Source organism: Harpia harpyja, chromosome 1 (genome assembly GCF_026419915.1).
Source record: "Harpia harpyja isolate bHarHar1 chromosome 1, bHarHar1 primary haplotype, whole genome shotgun sequence".
NCBI lineage: Eukaryota > Metazoa > Chordata > Aves > Accipitriformes > Accipitridae > Harpia > Harpia harpyja.
In genome coordinates this window covers 33,300,134-33,326,152 of record NC_068940.1, presented here as the reverse complement: position 1 = coordinate 33,326,152, position 26,019 = coordinate 33,300,134, and the positions used below count along the sequence as shown (strand labels likewise).

The 26,019-nt window shown below is 42.4% G+C and overlaps 1 protein-coding gene across 1 annotated transcript in view; it reads left to right on the top strand.

The window, feature by feature from the left end:
* Positions 1-26,019, top strand: part of CDH4 (cadherin 4) — a 479,858-nt gene that overhangs the window by 421,735 nt on the left and 32,104 nt on the right. Inside the window, exon 8 of the mRNA XM_052786208.1 lies at positions 9,314-9,451. Within this exon, the coding sequence (XP_052642168.1) occupies positions 9,314-9,451 (138 nt within the window). The remainder of the gene's footprint in view (positions 1-9,313; positions 9,452-26,019) is intronic.

Sequence of the window (26,019 nt, the reverse complement as noted above, 5' to 3'; positions counted from 1 at the left end):
ACTGGCCTCTTTTTGGTGGTGTTTCTCAGTTCGTACTTATCTTCTGAAAACAGCCCAGTCCTTATTTTCTGTTTGCTCTAGGCTTGGTGTCTTATTTGCCAAGGCTCAGTCAAAAAAACCCCCAAAAATCCCAACAAATATTATGTTCATGTTATAAAACTTCCCAAAACTGGAAAATAACTGTCACCGTCTTAAATACAGAGGTACTATTTATATTTTGGGTGAACTTTAAAGAATGAGGACAATTTTAAAGCACTGTTTCAGATATGTAAAAAATTCTTTGGGCTTAAAAGTTTTTTAAGCAACTACATTCAAGTTTCGACAAATGTCTGTGCTCAAATATCAGCTAAAAAAATTGGTGACCTCTAATCCCCACGCTCCGCAACTCGAAATCTAGAACAAGTATCAGGTTAAACACACCCTACCTTGCTATTAACCTTGTATACAGCATACTTCAAAACATGCTGTTGCCATAAGCGGTGGCCAGCTGGGGTCAGAGCACGGCAAACCCTCTGCAAGGGACATTTGGGTCAGTTGACTATTTTGGTGGATGTATTTTCCAGTAGGTCCCTTTCCTTGGGCAGAAGTTGTTGCACTGATATTCCTCACGTGTTCCACCGCAGTGGGGTTTCAGTTTGGGTGTCTTTTCAAAACCTTGATAGCCCAGGTTCAGTGTCTAATCCCTCAGGAATAAAACTCACTCAAAAAAAAAAAAAGTGTATCTATATATATATCAGATGAATGTGGTTGCAGCATATCGCACTCAAAAGCATCTCTGTTCCTGCTTAATACAGCCCTTCCTATGCACAGTATTGCTAGCGCCAGGAATTAAGAAAATCATGAAAATGATCCACCAGGATCCCCGGTCTGTGTTACCATTTTCAGTTATTTGTCTGCTGGGGGGGGGGGGTCTGGTTTTGTTTCGGGGCTTTTCAGTGTTTGGAGTTTATATTTCTAAGCTTCCCTTTGTATCCCTGACAACTAGCAGATCGCTTTCTGAGATGAGATTCTCAGTCAATAACACCGCTCCTGGAGCTGGCTGTTCAGCAAAATCCTGGCTCTCACAATGAAATTAGGTGGATGAGCAATTCAGTTTGATTCATGTATCTTCTGTCCTGGAGGCTACAGGGACGTACAGCCAGGATGCTGGAAGGCTTTTGGTACGACTGCTAGGGTCTTCTCTGTACCTAGCATGTCCTTTGGAAAGGTTTCCACTCTCACCACTTTCACTGTCTGAATAACACAAAAAAAGGCAGCCAGGGGCAACAGCCACTGAACTATTTGGTCTCACACTACTGAAAGGCCAAACAGAGTAGACTCCTGAAAGGCTTTCTGGTGTTCTTTGATTTTATAACCTCTCTGTGATAAAAAGATCATATTCGCTTTCTTTCAGGTAACTTTTAAAGTACTTCTCATGCTTTCATACGAAAGCTCAGTTTGCTATTGCTGGGTGTTGTACCCACCACCAGAAGCTGTTTTGCTTTCAGAAGCCTCCACACGAAAGAGAAAATAGCTGCTAAGCTGGAGCAGGTCCCATTTACACCTACATGGGAGATTCGACACCCACCCTGGGAGAAGCTGCGGGAGTTGATTGCCTGTCTGCTGGTTCTGAATGGGTTAAAATGTGTAAATTGTAACACATTAAAATACTATCTTAAAGTGCAGTAGCTTAAGAGAGAAAAAGATGAGTAGTATAAGGTATTAGATCCCACGGGTTAGAGGTCTCAGGTGCTGAGAGGAGAAGTGTTAAAAAAAAAGTTTAATTGCTGGTTGTTAATCAGGCTGCCAGGTGAAAGCTATTAAAGGCCGATTGTCAATATAGGTGCAGTGCCAAATGAAAACCCTGAGGTTGGCTTGTGGTGTCTGGACCTTTATTTGTCTCAGAAAAAATTGGCATGTGTTAGGCTGATTTCTGAAGATTTCTAGAACAGCTCTTTCAGCCTGGTGGTGTGGGTGAAAACCGCCGGTGCTTCGGCCGGTGAGTCAGAGCAAACGCTAGAAGTGCTCATCAGAACGACTCCTGGATAAATATTTTCCTTCTTTCTGAGTCACACATGCTAAGCGCTGCTGGCAGAAATCCTCTGCCATGTGGAGGGTTAGCACAAGAAGTCATCCTCCTCTTTAAACTCCAGTTAAGTATGGTGTGCGTGGGAGCGGAACAGTGTGTGAGCTGGGGATGGCCCTTAGCGTGGGGCGTGCTTCACCCTTTGAGAATAGCAGAGGAAAATCTCCCCCAGATGTTTGCTCAGCGTGTGTCAGCTTTCCCACCCTCCGGCTTTCCGTGCAATGCCACCAGGCTGAAATGCAGTGGTGGTGAGGAGCCGGGCAGAGCTGTAGCCTTGGTTTTAATGGCACGGGAGAGGTGTGAGCATGCTACGAAGTGCGACTTGAAGAGCTGTAGATGGTGGGATCGAGGCTTTTCCTGAGCCGGAGGCGTTCTTCAATATCTGGATGACAGGCAGGTTCAGTTAGATGGTAGCAGGTATTCATGGGGTCAGACTTGCATGTCAGAGGCCAGGGTGTTTCACATCGAAACCTTTGTTAAGGAAGAAAGCCAGCTTAATTAACACACCACCGTTTCCAGGAGAGTAAACTGCACATTGTGAGATAGAGTTAGACCAAGGCACTGCCCCTGCTCGAGAGCTCTGCAGTCGCAGGTAGCTCATAAAATCAAATATGCCAGATGCTCATGGATGGGGAACACTGTGCCACACTGGAAGAAAAGCCAATATAACCCCAGCCAAATGGAGAAAATAAACCTGTCTGTCTGCTTCACTGTTCATGGTTGTGCAGCACTAAGTAGCCCAGTTCATTTTAAAAATGGGGTCCCCTCCGTTGTTATAGCCCTGTCCTAGCAGGAGCGTGAAACGCCTCTGATAGTAGTTGGTCCTGTGTAGCGAGGTTGAGATGGAGCAAAACCGCATCTTTTTAGCTCAGGCAGCAGCAGCCTGTGCATTAAGATTCATGGACCCCGGGTTTGATGTCTGCCGAGGGTGCCGCATACGTGACATGATGCGGCACTATATGTAAGAAATGAAAAGGTCAAGTTATATCAAAGGCGCTGCTCGACTCTGGCACACGGATGAAGCTCACTCAGCACCACCGCCATCTCTGGGGGGGGAACTGCAAAAGGTGTTGGCTGCTCTGGTTGTTCTGTGAAAGCTGCCTTCTTCACTGAGCTCCCAGAATAGGGCTTTCTTCTGGAAATCCGTGTTCATATTTAACCGTGGCTAAGTAGGGAGTGTTAAGGGATAAATGCTTTAAAAGGTCTGCCTGTGAGCTTTGTTTAAATGATAGCTTGTTAGATCTTTTTGGGAAAAGTATTTCTGTTAGAGTCAAGTGAATGTTTGGGGGGAGTTTATTTGTTTTCAAATTGGCTCTCCTGGCTCTGGTACAATATTTATTACTAGTGTGTTCACCACCAACTATCTTATACCAAAAAAAAGTGAACATTAAAACTTCACTAGCATGTAAATAAATGATTTAGAAAACAAGTCAGAAGAACATCCTATATTCTTCTCATTGGTATTGCAAAAGTAAGGGGAGATGGAAAAAACGCATAAATATAAAGAAGCTGTGAGGATAGCCATAGGAGGAAATAGGATTTAGATTTTCTGTCGCCTTCACCAATAGATTCCTATTCAATACATCCTACAGCAAAATCCTGGTAACCTTATTTGCTTTACCAGACATGATGCTAAAATTAGCTAGTCATACATTTCTCAGGAAGTGGTAATTAATTGGACAATATTTGTACAGAGCTTTGAAAATGTAGGTCCTAATTTTGCAAACCCTTTGTCCATAATGCAGATTAATTTAATCACATAATTACTGCATTTCTGGACTTTGGTATACACAGTTACCCAGCTCATGTGTGATTTATAATAATTGCATGCATAAACCAGAAATAGCCATATTCCTAAAAATACTGTGCATGCACATTTGAAAACTGGGATCGCAGCTAGCCCTTCCTTAGTAGGACTTCATTTTAAAATACTTTGTTTAGACTCTGAATATGATTTACTTTTGCTTATAACCTCTCTCGGTAAGACCGTGCTCAGCTCGGCTGGGGATTTGAGATGGTGTCTTTCATGCCAGCTTGTACCTTGATGGGAAGAGCCGCTTGCAATAACTGTAATTTTGTTTGGGGCACCTATTCCTTTGTGTGTGCCGATGGAATGGTTTGGTTCAGTGATATCGATTGGTGTTAAGTCTTAAACAATTTTCACAGAAACATATTGTAGTATTTGGACTGAAAGGGGTTTTATTCTTTTTCTTCCTGAGAAGTTGTTTGTGCGCAGAGAATGGTGAGATCTGACTTCTGCTTTAGCTCAATTTGTCATAATTTCTCCCTAGACCAAAAGAATTTTATCCCTAATTTGATACATTCTTTTGAACATTTTTGCTCCCCAGACTCTATTAGATCGCTTCAGCATCTCATTCCTTTAGTGGTGAAGGGACCTGCTAATTTCCAGCCTAGATTTACTCATGGCCAGTTTATACCCATTTGTTCTTGTGTCAACATTGTCCTTTAGTTTAAATTGCTCCTTTGCCTTCCTAGTGTTTATCCTCCTGATGTATTTATAGACAGCAATCATATTTGCTATCAGCCTTAATTTTGCTAGACTAAACAAGCCAAGCTCTTCTAGGCTCTTTTCCAGTGATGGGCTCTTCACTGCCGGCACCTGGTCGGGTCCGGGTTGCTCAGCAGTGAATACAAGGGACCTGGATTGTGCATAGCATCCCGATGAGCCCTCGGTGCTTGGCACAGGGAATTAATATTGCCGTATCTGCAATGCTAATACCGCACACGATGCGTTTCCTGACGGTGTTTGTGTCTTGCTCAGTGGCAGGGAGCTGCTGGGACGTGGTGCCAGTCCTCCTTGCTCATGTCCAATAAACCAGCTTCCAGAAAAGTTTTGTTATTGGTCCCTTGCTGCGTTATCTTGTATTTTGTACTATGAAATCGCATCTCGTTTCTGTTATTTAATTGTCAGGTTACCTTTCTTCCAAGCTGTTATTTCTTCTTGTACAAGGCACTGCACTCTTTTTAACCAAGCCCTTGATCAACTTCCCATTAACCAGCTTAACCGATTTTCTTCAGTTGATTCCCATCTTCTGGAATTTAGGTGATGTATTTCTTTGTGGCACTGTATCAGATGGTTGACACGAGCAGACAGATTAGATCTGCCACAGTTCCTTTAATTATTCTTTCCTTCATATTTTTTTCCTTCAAAAGCCCTTCTTAGTTTTTAGGTCAGACTAAAAGCTCTGCACTTATCAAGATGAGGTTTTTTTTCCTTGGCTTAAGTAGAAGCAGCACATTTACTTCCTCTAGCTTGACGATTTGTTAGATTTATTAAAAATACTGGCCACTGGATCTTCCAGGGTCTTCACTGGGGCTGGCTTTTTAGTCTACACACCCTCAGGGCAGAGGCTCATTTCTTTAGTTCTGCAGCATCACCATCAGAGCAAACATATAGTAACTGTTTCATTTCTCTGGGTTAGGACCGTCTTGTGTTACCTCTGTGCTGTGGTTTCTGCCCTGTGCTAGTTAAAATGTCATTTTTGTAAAGAAAGAGAATATGAGAATTATTCTGTATGATCAAAATGCCATCAAGAAAATGTCTCTCATGCTTGGGGCTGCCTTTTTTTTTTTTTTTTAATAGTTGTAACAATAATAATAATATTAGGACAACAAACTAAGATGCCCCTGGAGATGTTGTGACAAATTGGAAGGACATGTTGAAATTGAAATTGATTGAACAGTTCAATAAAATCAGCTTAATGCACAAAAGCAAAAAGGTTAGCTACAGAAAAACAAAAAAATCAGTAATTTGTTATCTGCTGGGGCCAATCTCACTGAAGATTGAATTAGTTGTAAACTAAAACTAGGCGCTTGAAAGCAGCACCCTTATATGACCACACTGGAGCCTTTCGGGTGGAACTGGATGTGGATGGCAACCAAGTGCCTAAAGGTTTGACAAATGTCAGGCTACTTCCATTTGGTGGACTTGGCAGCGTTAGGTTTGCAGTTGGACTCGATGGTCTTAAAGGTCTTTTCCAACCTAAATATTTCTGTCATTCTATTCTATGTTTTACATGTCTTTGTGTTTTATACAACTTTATGTACAAACCAAGGCCTTTCTCCATATCAGATTGCACTTTTGCTCTAAAAGCAATACTTATGTCTTAAGCTGACAGAAATCAGTGCAACTTTGGTGGTGTCTCTAAGTTTCCACCAGCAGCTCACCTCTCACATGTCCCTGATTGCTGCAGCTGTCTCCAATATCCTGAGATATAGTGCCCATCTTACAGATGTGCATGCCCATAACGATCCTACCTGATTGCTCCATCCATGTGAGTTCTGGTATAATTCCTCACATTTTCTCACTAGGCTTGGACTACCTGCGCTTGCTTGCACATGTGCAGCACTCCTTTGCCATCCTTCCCCTCTTCCCATCCCTAGGCACCAGCTCTTTGTGGCTGGTACATTTGTACATTACTAAATTCTGGGCATTTTCATTTTTGGCATTGTATTATCTGATTGATGTAATCTTTCTTTTAAATTTCTTTAATTTAGTGTTCTGAATTTGGGGGGGGGGGTATTAACACAGTGCTGTGATGCTCAGTGAAAGGTGCTTTGTTAAATAAAAAAAACTTTATTGTAAACCTGAGATTAATAAGACAGGGTCCATGAGCATGCACACACATGTATGTGTGTCATCAGAGTATGTATAATTTACTAAGCAGTAAAATTGTGAAGTTAAAACTTTTAAATGAGGTTTTCTAGTCCCTTACCCCATCTTGTACAAGAGGATTCATTTTTCCAGGGAAGCTTTGGTTAAGAAGTGAATAAAGCAAGCTAGAAAGGAACTGAAGGCGGTGGGAGGTTTGCAGGCTGGGTCCCGGTATGAATAAGTGCTGTGCAGACAGAGTGTGACCTTACCCAAGGTCTGCAGTTTGTTCTCGGAGTTCAGATTAAAGTTTGCATACTAGTGTCACGAGTTTCAGAATTGCTTTTGACACAGAACCAGAGCTGCCTTTGCCATGCCCTAGCTGGAGGCACGCTGCCGCGACAGTCCCGGCTTGCTCCGCTGGGCACACCTGGGAGTGTGACCTGGGAGCCCAGCAGCTGTAAAGAGGTCAGTCAGTCTGCAAACGCGGTAAAATAGAAAAATGCCAAGTTAAGAAAGAAGCACCCCCGCCAATGGAGGCTGTTTGATCGCCCTCTCGGCTGACGGAAAGGAAGGAACATTTTTTTTCCTACAGTTGCTGCCGAAGCACTGAAGCTTTTACAATAATGTGCGACAGCTACACCATCAAATCGGAAATAATGCTGTGAATTACGTGTCTCTGTCTCACTGCAGTGAGGAACGTTAGAGGTGGCTTTGCCATTTAAGTGCGCTATTGAAATGGAGTCTCTCATGCGGGCCTCTGACCTGTTTTTCTAATTTATGTGGAATCTGATTGCCACTATTTTCTTAAATATCTTCCCCCCCTTCTATGGTTTAAACCTAATGTGGCTCACTAGTATTTGGCCTGTTCGGGAATACTTCTGCCAGCCTCCCAAGTTGTCTGTAGGAGAGAATAAGGAAGGAAAAACTAAATATGAAATAGAAATACGTTCATCAATAAGGACGTTTCAGCCTTACAGTTACCTGGTGTTTTACAAATGGAGTAATGAACGGCAACTCTTTGTGTGAGGAAAAACAAGGGCTAACAATAGTTTCTCCCTCATGTTTTATTATACAAGGTAGCAAGAGATAATGAAAGTGCATTTCCATAATATATTCCAGTTGCAAGGTGCTGATGGATCCCTGTGTGTGATGTCTTGTCAATTTAGCAGGTTAATATCTATCAATTAAAAGTCCTGGAATCAAGATAAAGCTAAAAATCAGATCTCTGTTATTCTAGCAACTCAGAAGAATTAAAGAATTAAGCCCATTACAGCACTTCAAGAATGTTTATATAGGAGTAGAGAGACCTAATTGACCTAATTCTTGCCCTTTGAAATTTCAAAGGACATTTGACATTTTACACACGCTTGTAACATCGGCACACAAAGGGAGCAGCCCTCGAGTACCTAAGCTGTGTTCCAAGAGTGGGAGCGATCCAGCATGAGGTAGGTCTCTCCTCCCAGTGAAGTCCCTCAACTTGGCTTTGGAAAAAGCTTTTCCTGCATAACATTGTGCTTCCCTTTGGTTTTCACACCCTTCGGGCTCTCTGATGTGCCGTCAGAGCCATTTAGTCCTTGTGTCCCACCTTGCAACTGTAATTGCACCTTAGACCTTAAGAAATAGGGCGTAATGTTTAGCTTTGCCCTGAGTCACGCCAATTTTGGGTGGATCCTTCCCTGGTTCTCGGCGCATCCCTTTGCCTGTATTTCAGGAAAGGAGCTTTGCTTTCATATCTGCCTGTAAAGTGCCCTGCGTACCCTGAGCACAACAAGTGTAGACATTAGTAGTAAATTCTGCAGATCCAAATGAAAGTTTATCGTTGAGGCCAGTTTTAAAGATTAGGAGGCTTTTCTCAATGCCGGCAGATACTCCGAAGTAAAGAGACACCCCAGGGAGATGTACACACATGCAAGATCAGACGCCCTCTCCTGTTTTATTCAAGTTTATTTTCCAGTTGCATTGACATACAGCATCTTTTAGAAGAACTTTAATGAGTGATTTTTATGGCTGGCTCTGAGGCTTTTTCTTTGAGAGCCACGTTGTTTGGGGTGCTCAGGAATTTAAATCAGAGATCTGCTGAACTTCTGTTTATTGCATTGAATATTTTTTTTTTCATACTGGACTTAAATTCTCCTTATTTACCAAGATTGTGTAAAAGATTGAAACATGGAGAGTATTTTAAGTACCAAAATGCTTTGTGGGCATCGAACTGTGTGAGCAGAACGAGCTGGAGGGCCGCCAGGCATTGTTGCTGTCAATTTTGCGGGTATAATGTTCTTAGTGATGTTTTCAGTGAAAACACATTAGCAAAATTTTTAGTGGTTTTCAGAAGACAGAAACTAATGTTGCTGAAAATGCTTAAAAATTAACAAAAATGTCTGTTTCAACCAAGGAATTTTGCCCATGAGATTTTTATTTTCCCATAAAACAGGTGATACCCACCAATCTATGCAAAAATCCCTTCAAAAACATGATAGAAAATTTCATCTGTCTTTTTTACTAATGTTTTGAATCAGATTAACTTCTTAGTCTGCTTAAAGATTGCACTTGTATACGGAAAATAAACCAAGGCGTTTCACAGGATGCATTTTTGTTTCTCATCTTTTCTTTTTTTTTTTTTTTTTTTTTTCCAGAAAGTTCAGCAGTATATAGTCATTGTTCAAGCCACAGATATGGAAGGAAATCTTAACTATGGTCTCTCAAACACAGCAACAGCGATCATTACGGTGACAGATGTGAATGACAACCCACCCGAATTCACTACCAGCACTGTAAGTATCAATACATCAGCACACTGATGCATGGACACACAACATGTTTGTAATTCATGGATGTTTATATCGGTCGTCTCTATTAGCTGGTTTGGCAGATAGGAGGAACTTGATAGACAACCGTGGAACAAAGACTTTCGGCGGGGGGGAAAGGAAGAAAAAAGGAAAAAGGAAAAGCAGAATGATTCATGAACTAGCAAAACTATTTGGCAACCAATTTTGCTGAGGTACTAAAGGAGCTGAAATAATGTGGCAAACAGACTATGTCTGATTGCACCAAAGAGGATACAGTTGTTTCACAGCAATTGGCTGTAGACATATCAGAGTTATTATTACTTATGAGTGAAACCCTGAACAGTAAGAGATATTTCGGGTTTAGTAGCTTGGATACGATTTCAAGGAAGCAGTAAATACTCAGAATGGTAACAGGTATCCAGTAAAATTTGTATTTCACCGATAGCTCTAACAGATGTATTTGTGTGTGCTGGCAGTAAACGTGTAGACATTCTTCAGTGCATCTGGTTTTAATCAGTTAAAGATCTTTTTTATATTAGTACAGTAATTCTCTATTCTGTTCTCATGTGCTCCAAGTTGCTATTACTAGGGGACAAGGGGAAAAAAAAAAGAGATTGCAAATGACAAATTTTTGGAGCTGGCTAAGGTAAAAATGAAGAATTAGAAGGTGAAATGATGTGGTCTGGCTCTTTCCAGCCTTCATAATACTTAGATGTAGAACATCTGAAATGTGCATAGTAATTTTAGAAACCGCAGAGCAGTACAGAGGTCTACATGCTAATAAATGAGAAATCATTATGTATCCACAATCTATATTCATATGAGGGTCAACAAGGAGCAGTAAATGATGTATCTTAAACTGACACCAAATCTTTAAAAATACAGCAAGTCTAACTGCATTGTGCCCAAGTCACTGAACATCATTTGAGGAATGTTTTTATTTACGTTATTCTGAATTTTCATTCCCATCTTAAAGGGTCTGCAAGTATTTATTAGTGTAGTACCCAAGTTTCCCCTTAGTTACACCCCTGCAAACTACAGATACGTAGCAGAACTCAAGGAAGTCGTGCAGAGCCCAATTTATGCCACCATGGACCCAAATGGGCTCCATGCCAGCTGTGGAGCCTGGGTCCTTCCCTCCCATGGCCGTCAGGTCCCGGGCTCATGGATGTGATGTGCTCAGCTCCTGAGCAGTGCCAGCATTTTCCGATGAAGTGACTTGGACCTAGATTCTCAGAAAAAGGAAGTCACTAAATTCCTCCTGAATGAAGAGAGAAATGGGCACACAATACATTTTCAGATCTGGGCCTCAGTCTGCAGCCTGCATTGATGCTCCAGTGAGTATAGGGTGGGTTTAACAGCAGCACATGTGCTTCGTATCTGCCATGGTGAATACGCCAAGCTTTGTATCGTAAAGTTGTCGTTAAATATATCTTTAAGTATGATACATACAGTTGTGAAGAGCCATAAAAATCTGATACAAGTCTTGGGCCATGTGGTCCTTTCTCCTGCCAGCATGGGATCGTTCTCTCTTGAAAATTTTATAGTGGCCAGTCTTAAAGTTTTGTGTCTCTCAGGCCATGGGACTTTTCACCACAGCAGCACATGTCCCCCCAGCTTGCTAGTGGTTGCAGGGGGGACCTTATTCTGCCAGGGAAATACTACTTTAACCTACAGTTGAGTGAAAAAGGAGTGACATCAAGTGGCCATGTCATTTAAGCACAGGTTGTTCCAGATGACCCAGCTTGCCTGGTCCTTGTCTCCAAATGCATTTTAGGAGGTGAGGTTTCGGGTAGCAGGGTGAGCTGTGTCAGGATTAGTCACACATGCACATCAGTGCCTTCTGGAGGGCAGCATCTCTCCAGATTTGGTATATTTTAATGTCTTTCCAAAACACTTTCCAAAGCTGTATCTAATGGAAGGTAAGATAATGGAAATTTGCTTTCAGGTGAATTCTGAGTATTTAATGTCTTGGTGTGTGTTAGACCTAGAAGGAATAAAAGCCATCAAGAGAATTACCCATAGGATTGTCTTAAATGGATTAGAAAATGCTACTCTTCCTCTAAGCAGGGTCGATGTGTACCATTATTTCTCTCATTTCAATCACTGAAGAAAGAGTTTTGCAAGGGCCAAAGGGCTTTACACAGTAGCACATGGGACTTAATAAACATCTGAAAACCAAGGGTGTTTTACAACAATATTTTCTGATTCTGTGGAAACAAATATCTTTGATATACTCCTGCATATAGCCAGGATGAATTTCACGTGAGTATGAAAGTATAATACGGTTTTTCCCTGACTGACAGGGACAACAGCATCAGGCTGATCAGTCTCTTTAAACCTGAGCTGAATCTCCTTGCTGTCATCAGATAGTCTGATCTGCATTTTAACACCTCTAAAAAATAGCAAAAATCTCTTTCCAGGAAATCTACAGCTCCTCAGAGGCTAAGAAAGCCCATGGTCTCTTTTAAGAGTGGGCACTGTTTGGAGAGATACAGTATATTTTTATTTTAAATACTTTTGCATTGAGATGCTGTTGTAAAAACAAAGTAGGCTGAATAACTGAAATTGTGGTTTGCTCTTGGAAAGCTGCCAGATGAAAGGAACTCAAGCAACTATATTCAGCACAGACACATACAAAGGCCCACCCTATAGCGCTCCTAAATTACCTGTCATTCAGCCAGGGTGGTTTTAGACTTAATCGTTTCTGGATAAGAATGTAGCTCAGGAGGACACTGCACCATGCTGGTGTCACAGCTCATGTATTCAGCAGCAGGAATTAACGTTACTGTGTAAAATTTAACAACGGGACGGGAGAGAAGAAAACAGCCACTGCGATGGTCAAAGTCAGGTCACGTCCATAGCTGAGCATGCCGTGCAGGGGGGTGAAGAGACTGCATGCACAGAACGTGTGAAAGTTCAGATAGAGGTGTACAAGAACCAAAATCACTTGTCCACAGGAGTGAATGACCTGCGGAGGTATGTTGGTTAACGGACATCCAAAATACCGGATGAGCTGTGATCAAAATGTGGTGCTAGATGAGAAGTGGAAAAAGAGTAGCAAAATCACACAGAAGATCCTTAAATGTACAAATTGAAGATACTCCAGTGAAACTCCAGAATGATTGCTTGCTTATGTGAAAATGGATTGATGTGGTTTTCATACCTTCTAGTACATCACCTGAAAGGCAGGGGGAAGGTCCTGCACAAGAGCAGGGGAAGAAGCAGCCCCACCTTCTCACACAGAGGATTCTGAAATTATATGGGGCGGGGGGGAAATCACAGTCTCTAGATGAAACAATTTTGAACTAAAGTCTGCTGTTAACTCTAAGTCCAGTCTCCATCAGCAAGAGTCATGACCAGTCCTGGTAGTCACAACCAGGACTATCCGCATGAAACTGCGAGGCACTGGGGCATAGCGAGGACGAGTTGACCTCCTCTAGTCCTTTCCAGCTCTGTTTTTTGTGATGGTGAATGTTTTCTTGATCTGCAAATGCTATCTGGCCATGCTGAGAAGCATCAGAGAGCAGCTAACAGTGAGGAAACGTCTCACGAGAGACTGCCCCAGAGTGGGAAGCAATCAGATCTGCGCCAGAAGAGTGGAGCATCCTGCGAAACGCCATAAACATCACAGGCAGCTATTTTGGGCAATGTTAATGATTTAGTGCAGGACCGTGACCCAGGGAATGCTCCTCTGGCTAGCTAAGGGACTTCAGCCTGCTCTTTGTGTTGTGTTCTTCATGTGACATTGTTGCTTGCAAAAATAAACGTAGAGAGGCAATTCTTCCCTCTGCCAAAGAGCAGAGGTACTCATTCTGGGTGAGCGGAGGTAATGCCGTCTCCACGGCATAGCCAACCAGCCCGTGCCCACAAGCTTTGGCTCAGATGCCTTAGAAAAGGGTAGTTTAATCCCCCATGCCCAGGTTTTCCACGGTCCTTAGGGATTAGCTGTGCTAGTGCATTTTCGTGGCATTTTTGGTGGGTTGTGCATCTGCCAAATCATGAGCTGGTGTAAAATAGTGACATTTGAACTGGACTGTGTTGCAAAGGTTTGTAGGATGTTCTACTGGGAAACTGGCTCCATTACTGTTACAGGATAAGGTACTAGTATCAGTGTGCCCTCTGTTATCCAGTCGCTGTTACTCACAACAGGGTCATGTCCTCTGACATGTCTTAATTATGTGGAAATTCCTCAGCCTCCCTTCAAATATTTATCTGTTGTGTGCAGGCGGGTAGCGGTTTTTTCCGTATGAATATAGATCTGTAGCGGAGCCTCTGGCCAGATGCTCACCTCAGATGCAGGGGAGGTGCTCTGAAATTAGTGTTGGTGTTTCAGAGATTAAAAGTCAGCCAAGACAGAACAGTGCTGGATAGTCTCGGGTGAGGTTTTATGCAAGGTGGAGACATCTTTTTTCCTCACAGAAGGAATGCCTTTAATTCCAGTGAAATCTTTTAACTCCTATCAGGCAGGATGCCCTTTCCAGTGTGACCCATGATACCGTTAATAGCCATCCAAGGGTTTCCACTTTATCTAAGGAAATGCATAATCAGAGGGGAGGAGAAGTTAAAGAAATCCATGCCTACACTTGATTCATACAAAGTCTATTTTTATCGTATTCAATCAGGAACAATCAGGCACAGAGAGGAGATGCAGATGAATTTGCATGATCAGACTTCTGTGTCTTAAATGTTAATTAAAAGTTATTTTAAATTTGCCTACTGTGCAGAACTTGTTTTTATAGTAGCCCGTTTAAGGGAAATATTATTTCACAGGGCTGAAGTGCTCATGATTAGTTGAGCTCGTGGATTCTTGGGAAGACCTGCCTGGCAATCAACCTCTCCTTAAAAAAAGAAAAAATAAGAAAAGAAGAAGAAAAAAAAAAAAAGAAAAGAAAGGAAAAAAAGAAACTGAGCTATTCAAGTTCTTTAAGCTCCTGAGCCTTAGGAGGTCTTATTCAAAGCTACTTTAAAATTTGCCCTTTGGCACTGCTTTGAGAATCTCCTCTTCCGAGGCTGAATCCAGTGGAGCATGTTTTAAAGAGGCAGCTCTAGGACCGCATCCCCTTCCCCACTGCATTGCCTTGCTGGCTAATCTCGCCACTGACTTCCATTAGGACCAGCTCTAAAGGTTTAGGACTGGACTGTCGGGCATGGGTGGGCGCTTCCCAGCTCACGGCGCCTGGGAAGTGGTGGCTCTTGTTGGCCTGGGAAAGGCAGTCTGGCGAAAGGTTGGCTGTGAACTCAAAGCAGAGTAGCTGGTACAGAATAACACTATGCATACGGAGATACTCATATTCTAGCAGAAGGGGATGTGTTGCTGGCTAAGGTTAATCTAGTTGCAAAGTGGATTTGGCTAATCAGTGGAGGAGCAAGTACTTATTGCAAGTACATCAGGAAAAGCAGTTCTTGCCAGTTTTTAACTGGGCTATTTAATTAATAGTGTCAGATCAGACTCATCTCTGGCTGCTAACAGTAACACTGAGTTAGTAACCTGGCTTGTACTGGACTGAATCAGCCAGCAGTGAAATCGGCAGAGTGAAGAGCTCGGTGCTTCATGAGCAAAACGACATGAAGAGAGACCAAAGCTGAAAGGGCTTTTTGGTTTTGGCACTGCACTGCCAAAAATGTCTGACCTTTGTCTGTGCAGGTATTCTGGTTCCTCCGAGTACTATGGAAAATGCTAATGAGCCCACTCTGAAAAGTGCTTTGGAATTTGAAAGTGAAGCAGGCTCTCAGTGCATCACTGCCATGCTAGCATTGTCCTCTACCATAAATAGTTCTTCTTCCTCCCATTTTGATGTCTCCTTCCCATTTTCTCTCCCATCTCCACCCTGATATACTAGTGCACATCATTTTGCGAAGCTAAACAAGCCAGACTCGTCCAACCCCTTTTTATGTTACAGCTTTCCATTCCCCTGGTTATCTTACTAACCCTGCTTGTGCACCGGGCTCAGCTCAGATTTCTGTCTTTTGACCTAATTTGTATATAGTAATCCAGATGAGATTTTTCAGTGTCTTGAACAAGAGCACTAATATTTGCTAGGATCAAATCTGCCTTTTTCACAGCCATGGTGTAGCACTCGCTTAGTCCTCCTGCTCTGTAAATGTGCCAAAATTGTGGAAAAGCAAACATAAGCCAAAATTTTACTCCTTGTTCTGTGTGCATTTGTTCTCGTGTTAATGCTGTTTGAGGACCAAATATAGCTGTGCATCAACAAGTGCAAGAGCAACACTGTCCAGGGCTGCAGAAATAGCTGATGTGAGCTGTTAAAATGTGACTTTTTTGCAAGTGGCAAAGCTTGGGGCGAATGCTTCACCTGGTCTCCAGCCCCCTGAGTTAAATCCTGCTGAGCTCTGGTTTTAACAGTGAGTTCAACAACAGCAAAGTAGCAGAGAAATCCCTCAGCTTTTTCTTCAGGCTGAAAGATACTGACTTCCAAATGACTGTGATGCAAAGATGTAAATAGGTCTGGTTTGGAGAAATGATATTTAATGGTTGTAGGAAACCAAAATCGGAAACCAAGTCAGCCTGCCAGCAGTCTGGGGTTTCCTAAGCACACTTACAGCCAGATCTATCCAGAAGCATTCAGTACACGTGAGCATTTTGAGAAATCCCTTTTACATGCATGCTCATGTTTTACAAATTAATCTTACCCTGTAAAGGGAGGACCCAGCAGGAATGAGATTTCAGTGGGATTTCCTGCAGACAGAAAAATGGACCGGGATGCCTACCAAGGGCTTCCTAAAAAGAGCTCTTACCGTGCTGATCCAGGCAAAACCAGTGGAAGTGGGTAGCTAACTATCTCGCAGGACCCAGGCCCGTGTCCAGATCTGGAAAAGGTCAAGGGCTTAAATCTTGAGCACCTGGTACTTAATTTCCCAGCGTATAGACTAAAGCTGCGTATGTAGTTGCCCATTCAGATCTCGCAGTCTCCATCATTACACCTGTGCCGTTCAGAAGGTCTACGATGACATTTCAATATAGATTAGCCTGGATGCTACAGTATTTTAAAATCATCAAAATTATGCCTGTGGCATAATTTAGAGGCAGTTGTCACAAGAGGCAGAAATCAAGCTGAACAGCACAGGTCAGAGCTGGCAAGGGGAAAGATCCAATACCACGGTGAGAAAATTTACAGAACTGCATTGTTTTACAGCTGAAAACAAACCCAGGAGTTCTGTACAGTCCTGCAGACAGGCTTTATCGTTAAAAATCAATTGTGTTTTCATGGAGAATCCCAGGTGACTGTGTTTGCTTGCAATTTTCCAATCAAAACGAAGCTCAGCCAAACTGTGCAGTAAAGCTTGGGCTGTTATAGAGCTGTCATCATCTAACTGAAATAAATTATTATATTCAAGTGAATCAAATATGCCCAGTAGCATTTGGCTACCTAATTCTGTGTGCATTTCAATTAAATATATAGTCGGTGAAGTTTTAAAAACTACAAATCAGTTTAGTTTTCCTAAATAAGAACTCAGTGTTTATAAATTGAAATGGGCTTTCAGTCTCTCATTGCAGGTCCTGATGAAAACCTTTGTCGTGAGCAATGAATTTGACTAAGGATGTTAGGTCAAGAGGTGGCAGAAACAAACGGAGAGAGCACAAGCAGAAACAATATTCTTTCTTCCCATCCTGTCTCGGTCTTGCTCAGGACTCACCACACTAATGCCGGGGGCTTTGCTGCTGCAGACTTGCAGGTTAGCTGTGGTTAGGAAAGTATTTGCATCTTGATAGAAATTATTTACATCTTGACCTGCCTTTCAAATCAAACTGACCTTTGGAGATGGATCCATACCTAAATTCCAAGCCTGTCCAACAGAGCTTAGGAGATGTGATGCCTACACAGTTTTGATTCTGATAAGGAATGAGCGAGATCCCCAACTCAGGGTGCAGATTTTTTGTGAGCAGTATGACTCTTCCCAGGCACAGCATCTTTAAGTGCCTGGAGGCCCTTTCAATGCTGTGCTATGGAAAACAAGACACGCTTCATACTCTCTTGTGGATACTCAACTTTTGCTCTTTATTTTATCACCTCTTTCATCTAAAATGAAAGATATTTCTCAGTTTATGAGAAAACAATAATTCCTCGTGTCTTAATGAAAAGAGCATCAGCCCCTTCTGTGATATCTGTGAAGTCTTTACACTAGTGTAGCATATGACAGAAAGGATGAAATACCTTCAAGACTACTTCGTGTAGTCTGCAAGATGGATAGATAGATACAAAGATGTCTATGTACAAAGACGCAAATATAGATATGCGTACAGCTAGATTCAAAGCGTAGATAGATACTGATACAAGGCAAACAGTCATCAATAATATCCCAGTCTCTACTCCCAGATAAATTGTGGTTTATATGAATTATTCCATTACATTGTGTGGGTATATATGCATTGATATAAAAAAAAGTGGTCTCCTTGATAGAAGTCTCTTACTAATAGACCCCATTAATCAAAACCTAAATTTACAGTGGCTTTTGTTTTGTTTACTTCCCTTCAGTACATTCATTTTCAAATTATCACCAAATTAATCATGTACAGTGCTTTAAACCAACTGCCGTTTGGTGAAACAGTTCTGGTTCCTCTCCATTACACTGAGCATTAGTTATTAAGGCACAGTTCAGGGCTCTGTTTAGCCTGATTCTGTCCTGAGCCTAATTGGAATCAGCTAGATTCTTCCTTGTAAATGGGTCAGTCACACAGAAAAAACATCAAATGTAATCTTGAGATTGCAAAAAAGAAAAAAAAAAAAGAGAAAAAAAGAAGATAATTTTATTTCTCTTCATTGATACCTGCCTGGTGGTTAAGAGAAAGATTAAAATGAGGTCATTAAACTTTCCTTGGAGACAAAACCCAGACCTCAGTGGTAATATGATTAATCAAATATAAAAGTGAAGCTACCCTGAATGAATAACTCATTTTTATAAAATATCTAATTACTGAAATGTCGTCTGCTGCAGAAAAAGAAGGGGGGGAAATTAATTGCAATAACAATTCAAGAAGATAAAGTTTTTCTGAATTAGGTCTACACAAGAAGCTAAATTGAGTTGATTAAGTAATTTCGGTTTCAGGAACACCCTTGATGGAAGTTAGTAGTAATGAATTTTTCAGACCTTGGAGTTTAAAATTGCCAAAGACCAGTGATTTAAAAAATGGGAACAATAGTTTCATTACAGATTTCAATTTTCTGTCACCAAAAAAAAAGGGGGGGGGGGGGGAATATAAAAAAAACCCTCTATTGGTCTCAGAGTGGACACGTGTACTGCTTGGTATAAAATCAAGAATAATATAACCTCCTCTCTTGATGCTAGAGAGCACAATCTCAGCCAGTTAGAGCTACAGCACCGCACGGGAGGTAGAGCCCGTGATGCTGCTCATGCCCTGCTTCTCAGCACGTAGGTGGTTGAAATCCAGGAGTAACAGCACAACCTCTGTGCCTACGTACGTCATGCATATGTGCTCACCTGTTATGTACAGCACGATGCTCTCCTTTCTTTACAGGGCTTTTAGGTAGCTGTCGTTAATAGGGTTGAGCGGCACGTGCATATCCATCATCGGCATCGTAGTGATACATAATAATTTGTTTTGACATTTGATTTTCTAGCCTGCTGTTTTGCTGGTTTATGCAGTCAGGTTAATCTTATCAAAACACAGACGATATCTGTACGCTGGCAAGGCCACCCCTTACCCATGCGGCACGACAGCCCCTATCAGCTATCGCTTGCCGTAACCCATTCGTCATGAACTGTTTCATTTGCAACACCTGGCAGTGCTGTATCTCCTCGTGCGATGTCTCTTTTAGCAGGGACTTCTCTCTTCTTTCTCCTTCCCCGTTTAATGGGTATGGGATCCGGGGGGAGAAGCTGTAGACCACATCCCCAGACCATGCCTTCCATAGTGCTGTGGAGGAATTGTCCAGTGAGGAAGAGGTGCCGGGGCACATGTGAGCTACATGTGCGCAACGAGGTGTGACACAGCCAGGTGTCGCTGACAAAATCTCCGTAGTCAAAGGAAATGTCTGCAGAGAAATACCCTTCCTGCGCTGTGATGTGCTGTGATGGAAATCATGGTGGTCTTCACCACCTGATACGTGTGTGTGGATTAGACACCGTTCCCATAATCTCTGGTCTAGCTAAAATTTTAAGGAGAAATCAGACATTAATGCTCCTATATCTCATGTATCTACCCACATCAGTGTTTCTTGTCTAACATTTATCCACCTGTAGCATTTCTCTCAAATTTGAATGATTTCTTCTAGATTGTATGCCTCTTTCTGCTTTTGGATATATATTAAATATCCTAATTCTCCTCCTGAGCCCAGACCTGGCCTTGGAGGGCCCAATTCAGTTGCCTGAGTGTAGACACCCAGCACCATCCAGGAGGTCCCTGGTTAGGCAGGACGTCCACACAGCCCTGGCAGGTACATCTCCATGTCTGCCAGATGTCCCAGGCAAATACCCACTGGTAGTGGATTATTTCATTATCTTAAAAGTACACAGCATCTCAGGCATTGATGCAAGGCTGAGAAATTTAAATACATTTTGTAACTCCATTATTGCAAGGCACTGAAATAAATCCCCTTCTGAAGTTGGCTAACTTCCATGGGTCGGCAGGTTTTTAATTCTTCAGTATTCTGTTGCCTTAAAAACAGTTGCTTCCAAGGGATGTCATTTTAAGAGGATATATATCTGGAGTTTCATTAAGCACATTTCACTTATGAAATCTTTAGTGACATGCTGGGGGAAAAAAAAGGAGATTTAGCAAAGGATTTGTTAGTGCTGTGAGTTTTCTCTTATCAAATATTGCTAACTGTCCAGGATGTCTTAACGCTTCCCAACTGTAGAAGAGAGGGTCAGAACACAGAGAACAACCAGAGTTAAAATCAGAGAGGACGGTTAAAAGGTTTCACATAGTTTTTTCGAGCATGGTGGAGTTTTTCAAACTGTTCAGCTTAGTGCAATAACATGTTTTAGTTGCCAAAAAAATAACAGAAATAATAACATTTTCCTTCCTAAATTTACAAGTATATAGTGACTCCCTCTTTTCTTTGACCCAATATCCTCCCATTTCTCACTGCATTTCTCTTCTCTGCTATGTGCACTTTGACTTTCCTGTTGTAAACAAAATTTCAGTGAGAAGCCTCTTTCTCATGGCAAGTCTGATGAATTACACAGCATTTAATTTAGTCTTCATTCTGTGCTCTGAATTACTGTAAGCAGGCGGGCATGCATTTTTCTGTAATGCCAGATTTTTATCTAGTTGAAGGTGTCCCTGTTCATTGCAGGGAGTTGGACTAGGTGCCCTTTAAAGGTCCCTTCCAACCCAAACCATTCTAGATTCTATGATTTTAGGGACTCCATCCGAAGGTGAGCTTGGAAGGGCAGGTTTCCTCTACTTGCTTCAGGGCAGTGCTGCAGCTGAACCATCTGGGTTTGTCTGCAAACTGGAAGGGCTCTTCAGCAACCCCTGCAACGTGGAGACGCGTCCCCCACTCCTGATTCCCTTCCCGTAGAAACCACAGCGTAGGGGAGCGGGAGGGGGCACACAAATCTCCCTGTGAGTGCAAGCTGTCACCCCACCGACAGGCATTGCCGTTACATTTTGTGCAGCAGTAAGGACATAAGAAATTGGCCATCGTGGCACCAGCTCAGAACATTACATCTTTAAACCACAATAGCAGCACTTGTAGAATAAAACATGCGCTTCAGTGCTTTTCTCCTACAAGGATGCTCGGTCCAGTCAGGGACCCTGTTTATGACCAGACCTTGTGGGTTTTCCACCATCCGATTGTGGTGTTCAAATCTAGTCGTAAAAAAAAAAAATAAATAAATCCCCATGTGTGCTAAACAACAGAGATTTCAATTGCAGTGCAGAGGAGGTTTGAGCTAGAGTCAGCATGCAGACTGGCTGAGCTATGCTATGCAGGAAACTTGTTAAAAATCTCAATACCAGGATTATAGTGTACATAAAAAATTCAGTTTCAGTACTCTTAAAATTCTCCCTTTCCCAAATATCTGTCTTCAGATCCCAAAGGCATGAGCAGCTTTTATATGCCTTAAAATCTGAAAAAAATAAATTAAAAACTCATTATAAGAAGTGGGCAGTTAATAAGAAAATCCTAAACCAGACTTATCAGCTTAAGGCCCTTCTTTATGAAACTTTATTACAGGTACCTGAATTGAAACATCCCCCTCTATATACATCTCACCAAGAAATGAGTCAGACCTGTGGAGTATGTTTTGCTCACTTAGGAGCTGAACTCTGTCACACAATTTTTGTTAGTCTGGTTTACATTTAAATCGGGAAAAATATGTTTTCAAAGTTTTGTTCAAAACAGCACACTTATTTGCTACTTTGCACTTTGAAGAAAGATTTGAGGCTTGATGTTCCAACAAATGAAGGAATTTCACCCTCTTCTAAGGAAGATGGGGGTTTTGGAGAGTAAGGGCGAACAACGCAGTCTGCACGTTGGAAAGCTCTCCTCCTGCCATGCTGGGTGAGACGCAGGACGCCAGCCCTGCTTCGGCAATTCAGGAAGGTCGAGGTATCAAACCGCTGTTGGCCTTCGAGGCAGTGAAGCTTCACAACCAGTTGTTCTTTTGGCCTGTTTTTCCCCAGCTGCACAAACCTGTTCAGGTTCCTCAGTTGAAGCCAACGCGGTGCAGAGCCTGGGGAAGAGCCGTGCTGATGATCCAGCTCATCCCCAGCGCGCAGTTCTCTGCCAGCCTTCCCGTTTGGGAGCTTTTCCATCTCAGTTGCTCAGCGAGGATCACAGGGCTACGTGGCAATGCACTGGAGAGATCGATAGACTAATCCAGGCTGACCTAATGGATTTATCAAGTAACACATGAATTAACGATGTTCTCAGGATCCTGCCCCAACGCAGGCAGCAGAGGGCAGGACGCAGCTCCAGCCCCAGTTCTACAGCTGGCTCGGGAGACATGGGCAGGTCACTTAGCCTTTAGTTCAGCTGAAGGGAAGCAGAGGGCCGTCAACCACTGTAAAGCAATAATGTATCTGTGCAAAAATGTTTTATTATATAAATGTATGTATATAATATTTTTTTTTAAGAATGAGGCTTTGTAGGCAGTTCCAGCTGTTTTCAAATCTATGCCTCTATTTAAAAGATAGCGTTACTAATTACACCTGACAATCAAATAGTCTGTAGAAGGGTATCAGCTACCTTTTCCTGCTGTTCATTCTGTAGGCAAGAAACAAAGGTATGTTAGACAAGAGAGCAAATGAAATGTTCAAAGGATTCTTGTCTAAAACTGGAAAATAAAAGGCTGTGCTATCAGATCAGAATTTTAACATATACTGTTTCCAGTGGCTCCTGACATAAAATCTTTTCTTGTTGAGTATAACCATTGTTAAAGGTCACTGTTGCAAAGGCTACATCATTTAGACGAGATGAGATCCCATTTTGGGTAAATTCACAATTTTAGTTCCTAACAAGGAGATAGTATCAGGATTTGAATGTACAAGAGTGCCAGGTTACAGATTAAAGGCTTTTGTGTTCTGGAAACCACGCTATGCCAGATTTCATGAGTTTCAGTGAGACGTGCAAGTCCCCAAAGTCAAGTAGGTTGATTAAAGTGGTTCTTTATAGCCTTTGAAATACAGATAAAGTACAACTTTCCTACACGGGGTTAATGTAGAATTTTTTTTTCTTGACAAGGCTATATGCCTTTCCAAGGACGTAATTTTAATCTCTTTTTAAACCTTTCATATGAATGTTGTAAAAAGCTCCTTTGTGTTGTAATGCATTTTTATAAAATATCTAAATTTCTATGCAAACTTCGAACCTCGTTTCATAAGACATATTTATCTGGAAATGGTTATCTTGCAGCAGAATAGTGTCTTGTGTCATCATTTCTGTGGCATCTTTTCATACTGTCACAAGAATGTAACATCTGATAATGAAAAAAAATTAGTGCTTATTGTCAGACATGCAAGCTGCTTTTTTTTTTTAATATCCTTTTACTATTACTTGCTCTTGCCAAGTACTCTAACAGTCTCTGAACCAAGGTGAAAGCGAGACCTGCACATTCCTTCCTCACACCAGAAAGTCTGAAATGAGAGTGTTTTCTTCCGCTGCTTCTGAAAGAAAGGATATTGCTTGCTTCTCCTCTGTTCCTGCTTTGTCTTCATATTCAAAAAGTAAATCTTGTAATTTAATCCAAAACTAGCCATTACTTGTGATTTTGAAAAAAGAACACCAGTAAAGACAAAGCGTAAAGCCAATGGCTGCCGTCAGCTGCAGGAACACGATGGAGGTTTTGTGCACCCCATCATAAGATCAGCTTCAGAAGTGTAAAAGTTTAGGGCTTGCTTTAGTTTTGCAAACTCATCCAGCAGAAGTGAAACCAGCACTGAGAACGCACTGAACGTCGCTTATCGTTCCTTGTAGAAACTCCCAATAAACAAGCGGATGGTCCAGCTCCACCACGCCACGCATAAAGCTGTGAGAGCTCCTTTGCAGGCAGGTGAGGCATTTTAATAGCACAGACCGCTGAAGATAAAGGCAGAACTTCCAAAGCATCCTTTAAAAGTTGGTGAGCTAATTGTCATGCGCTTCCCTCCGCTCGGCTGGGCAAGGCTGACTCCTGCCCGACCGCGACGAGCCGGTGCCTGCAGCCCGAGCAATTCGTTTCTGAATGAGCACCGTGACAGCTGGGCCTCGTACCAGCAGAGCAAAACTGCGAGCTGGCAAGAGTGCATTGGGCTTTATAGATAACGTTTGGGAAGCATTTGCCACATGGCATATAACTAGCCTGAAGTATGATATGCATACGTGGATGGACTGTGGAGTAGGTCCAAGCGAACGTGAAGTTGAAGCAGGGACACTGCAGTGCAGGGGATGTTGTGGGCACAAACCTGAAAAACCAACAGCAAAGAGGCTTACGGAGGGGTTGCTGGCTGGTGCAATGCAGGGGGGCCATGGGCTGCCTCAGAAAAAAGCGAGGACATTGGTACTTAGAGGGTGGTCATCGTTCGAGAACACGCTAAAGTGAGTAGTTCTTTAGTAAAACATGATTAAGAAACGAGCATCTCAAAATCTGATTTGCACGCAAAATATGGTTGATTTTATGGAGATTTTGTGGGGAGTCGAGTGAGCTTGTGGTCTCTGCTGCACAACGGCAATGGTGGAGCGAGAACCTGGAGGTCACTGGTTGACCGTCACAGAAGCTGATAGCCAAGTTTGACCCGTACGGCATAGAGGGGGTAGGATAACTTGCAGACCTAGTACAGTCATCCATACAGCAAACAATATTGGAAATTAAAGGTCAGAGAATTGATAGTAAGGCTTAAGAAAACAGCAATTAGGCTGCGAGGAAGAAAAGCTAAATTACCGGTAGTAGGAGTAGGGGGGAAAAAAAAAGAGGATTATTGATCTAAATATCAAGTTGGCAGATACGCAGAGTACAATCTAGAGGTTTTTTACACCTCTGGGCTTACTCAACCCCCACAATAAAAAATGCAGGCCTATAAAGATGGAATAAGAAGCAATCAATTAGGATGGCATTTGCTTGTTTCCGCGCTGCAGCTGGGCAGGCACATCACAATTAATGATTTATTAGGAGATTTTCGTCTTTTTTTTTTTCCATTTTACACAGATTGCTGCAACCAGACTGCAGTTGTTTATTAATTTGCCTGCTATTCAAGCATCTTTGTTAAATATTGTGCGGAAAAGGTAACCAGTTGGCTCGCATGCCAGCGCTTGGTTGGGAGGATGCCCTTAAGCGTGGAGGAGCTGGGGTTCGGTGTTCAGGCCGTGGGCAAACGCAGCCCTCTGCGTGCCGGGTTCCCCAGCTGCGCGTCACCTCGTATCCGGAGCTTTGCTGCGTAACGGGGTGGCCTGGCAGCAGAAAGCGGTGGGAGATGGGACACCCCACGCCACGGGCACGCGTGCGCTCACTCCCTCTCATTTCAATTTCTTGCAACCGAGGGGCCCTACAGAGAAGATGCGGTACTTTGCAGCAGTCATAGCTGTCAGGGGAAGGGCTCAGAGTCTAATAAGAGGACTGAGATGCCCTTATTCTTCTGCATTAAGCAGTAGCTATAGGTCATAAACCGCTACTTCTCTAGGCAATTCAGCCTTCATAAACTACTTCTGCCTGTAACAAATGTTGCGTCATCGTTAGCAAATCTTGGAGACGACACAAAAATCTTTCCTGTTCGTGTGAACAAGTCTTTGCTTTCACAGCTTTTTTAGCAAAATCAGCTAGAAAAAAAGTAAGAACGTTGGAAAAAAGGAACTCCCTTTAGAAGGAAGCCTGAATAATTATCTTTGTATTCATCCATCTTAATTCCACACCTCCCTAGGAGTGGCTGCAGTGAGCTAATTGGTTTTACTCTGCTGTGTGTGGCTTCACTGCCTAGACTCCAGATTTATTGCACAAAGTCAAGTCATTGTGTGAATTCATCATTTGTCCCCCCCATCAGCCCCTTTCTCCTCTGGAGTGATTTTTGTCTGCGTGTTTATATGCTGTCAGGTACCGAGTGAGACGAAAGACAAACTCTGGGATTAACCAATTTTAGTATAATCTGATGC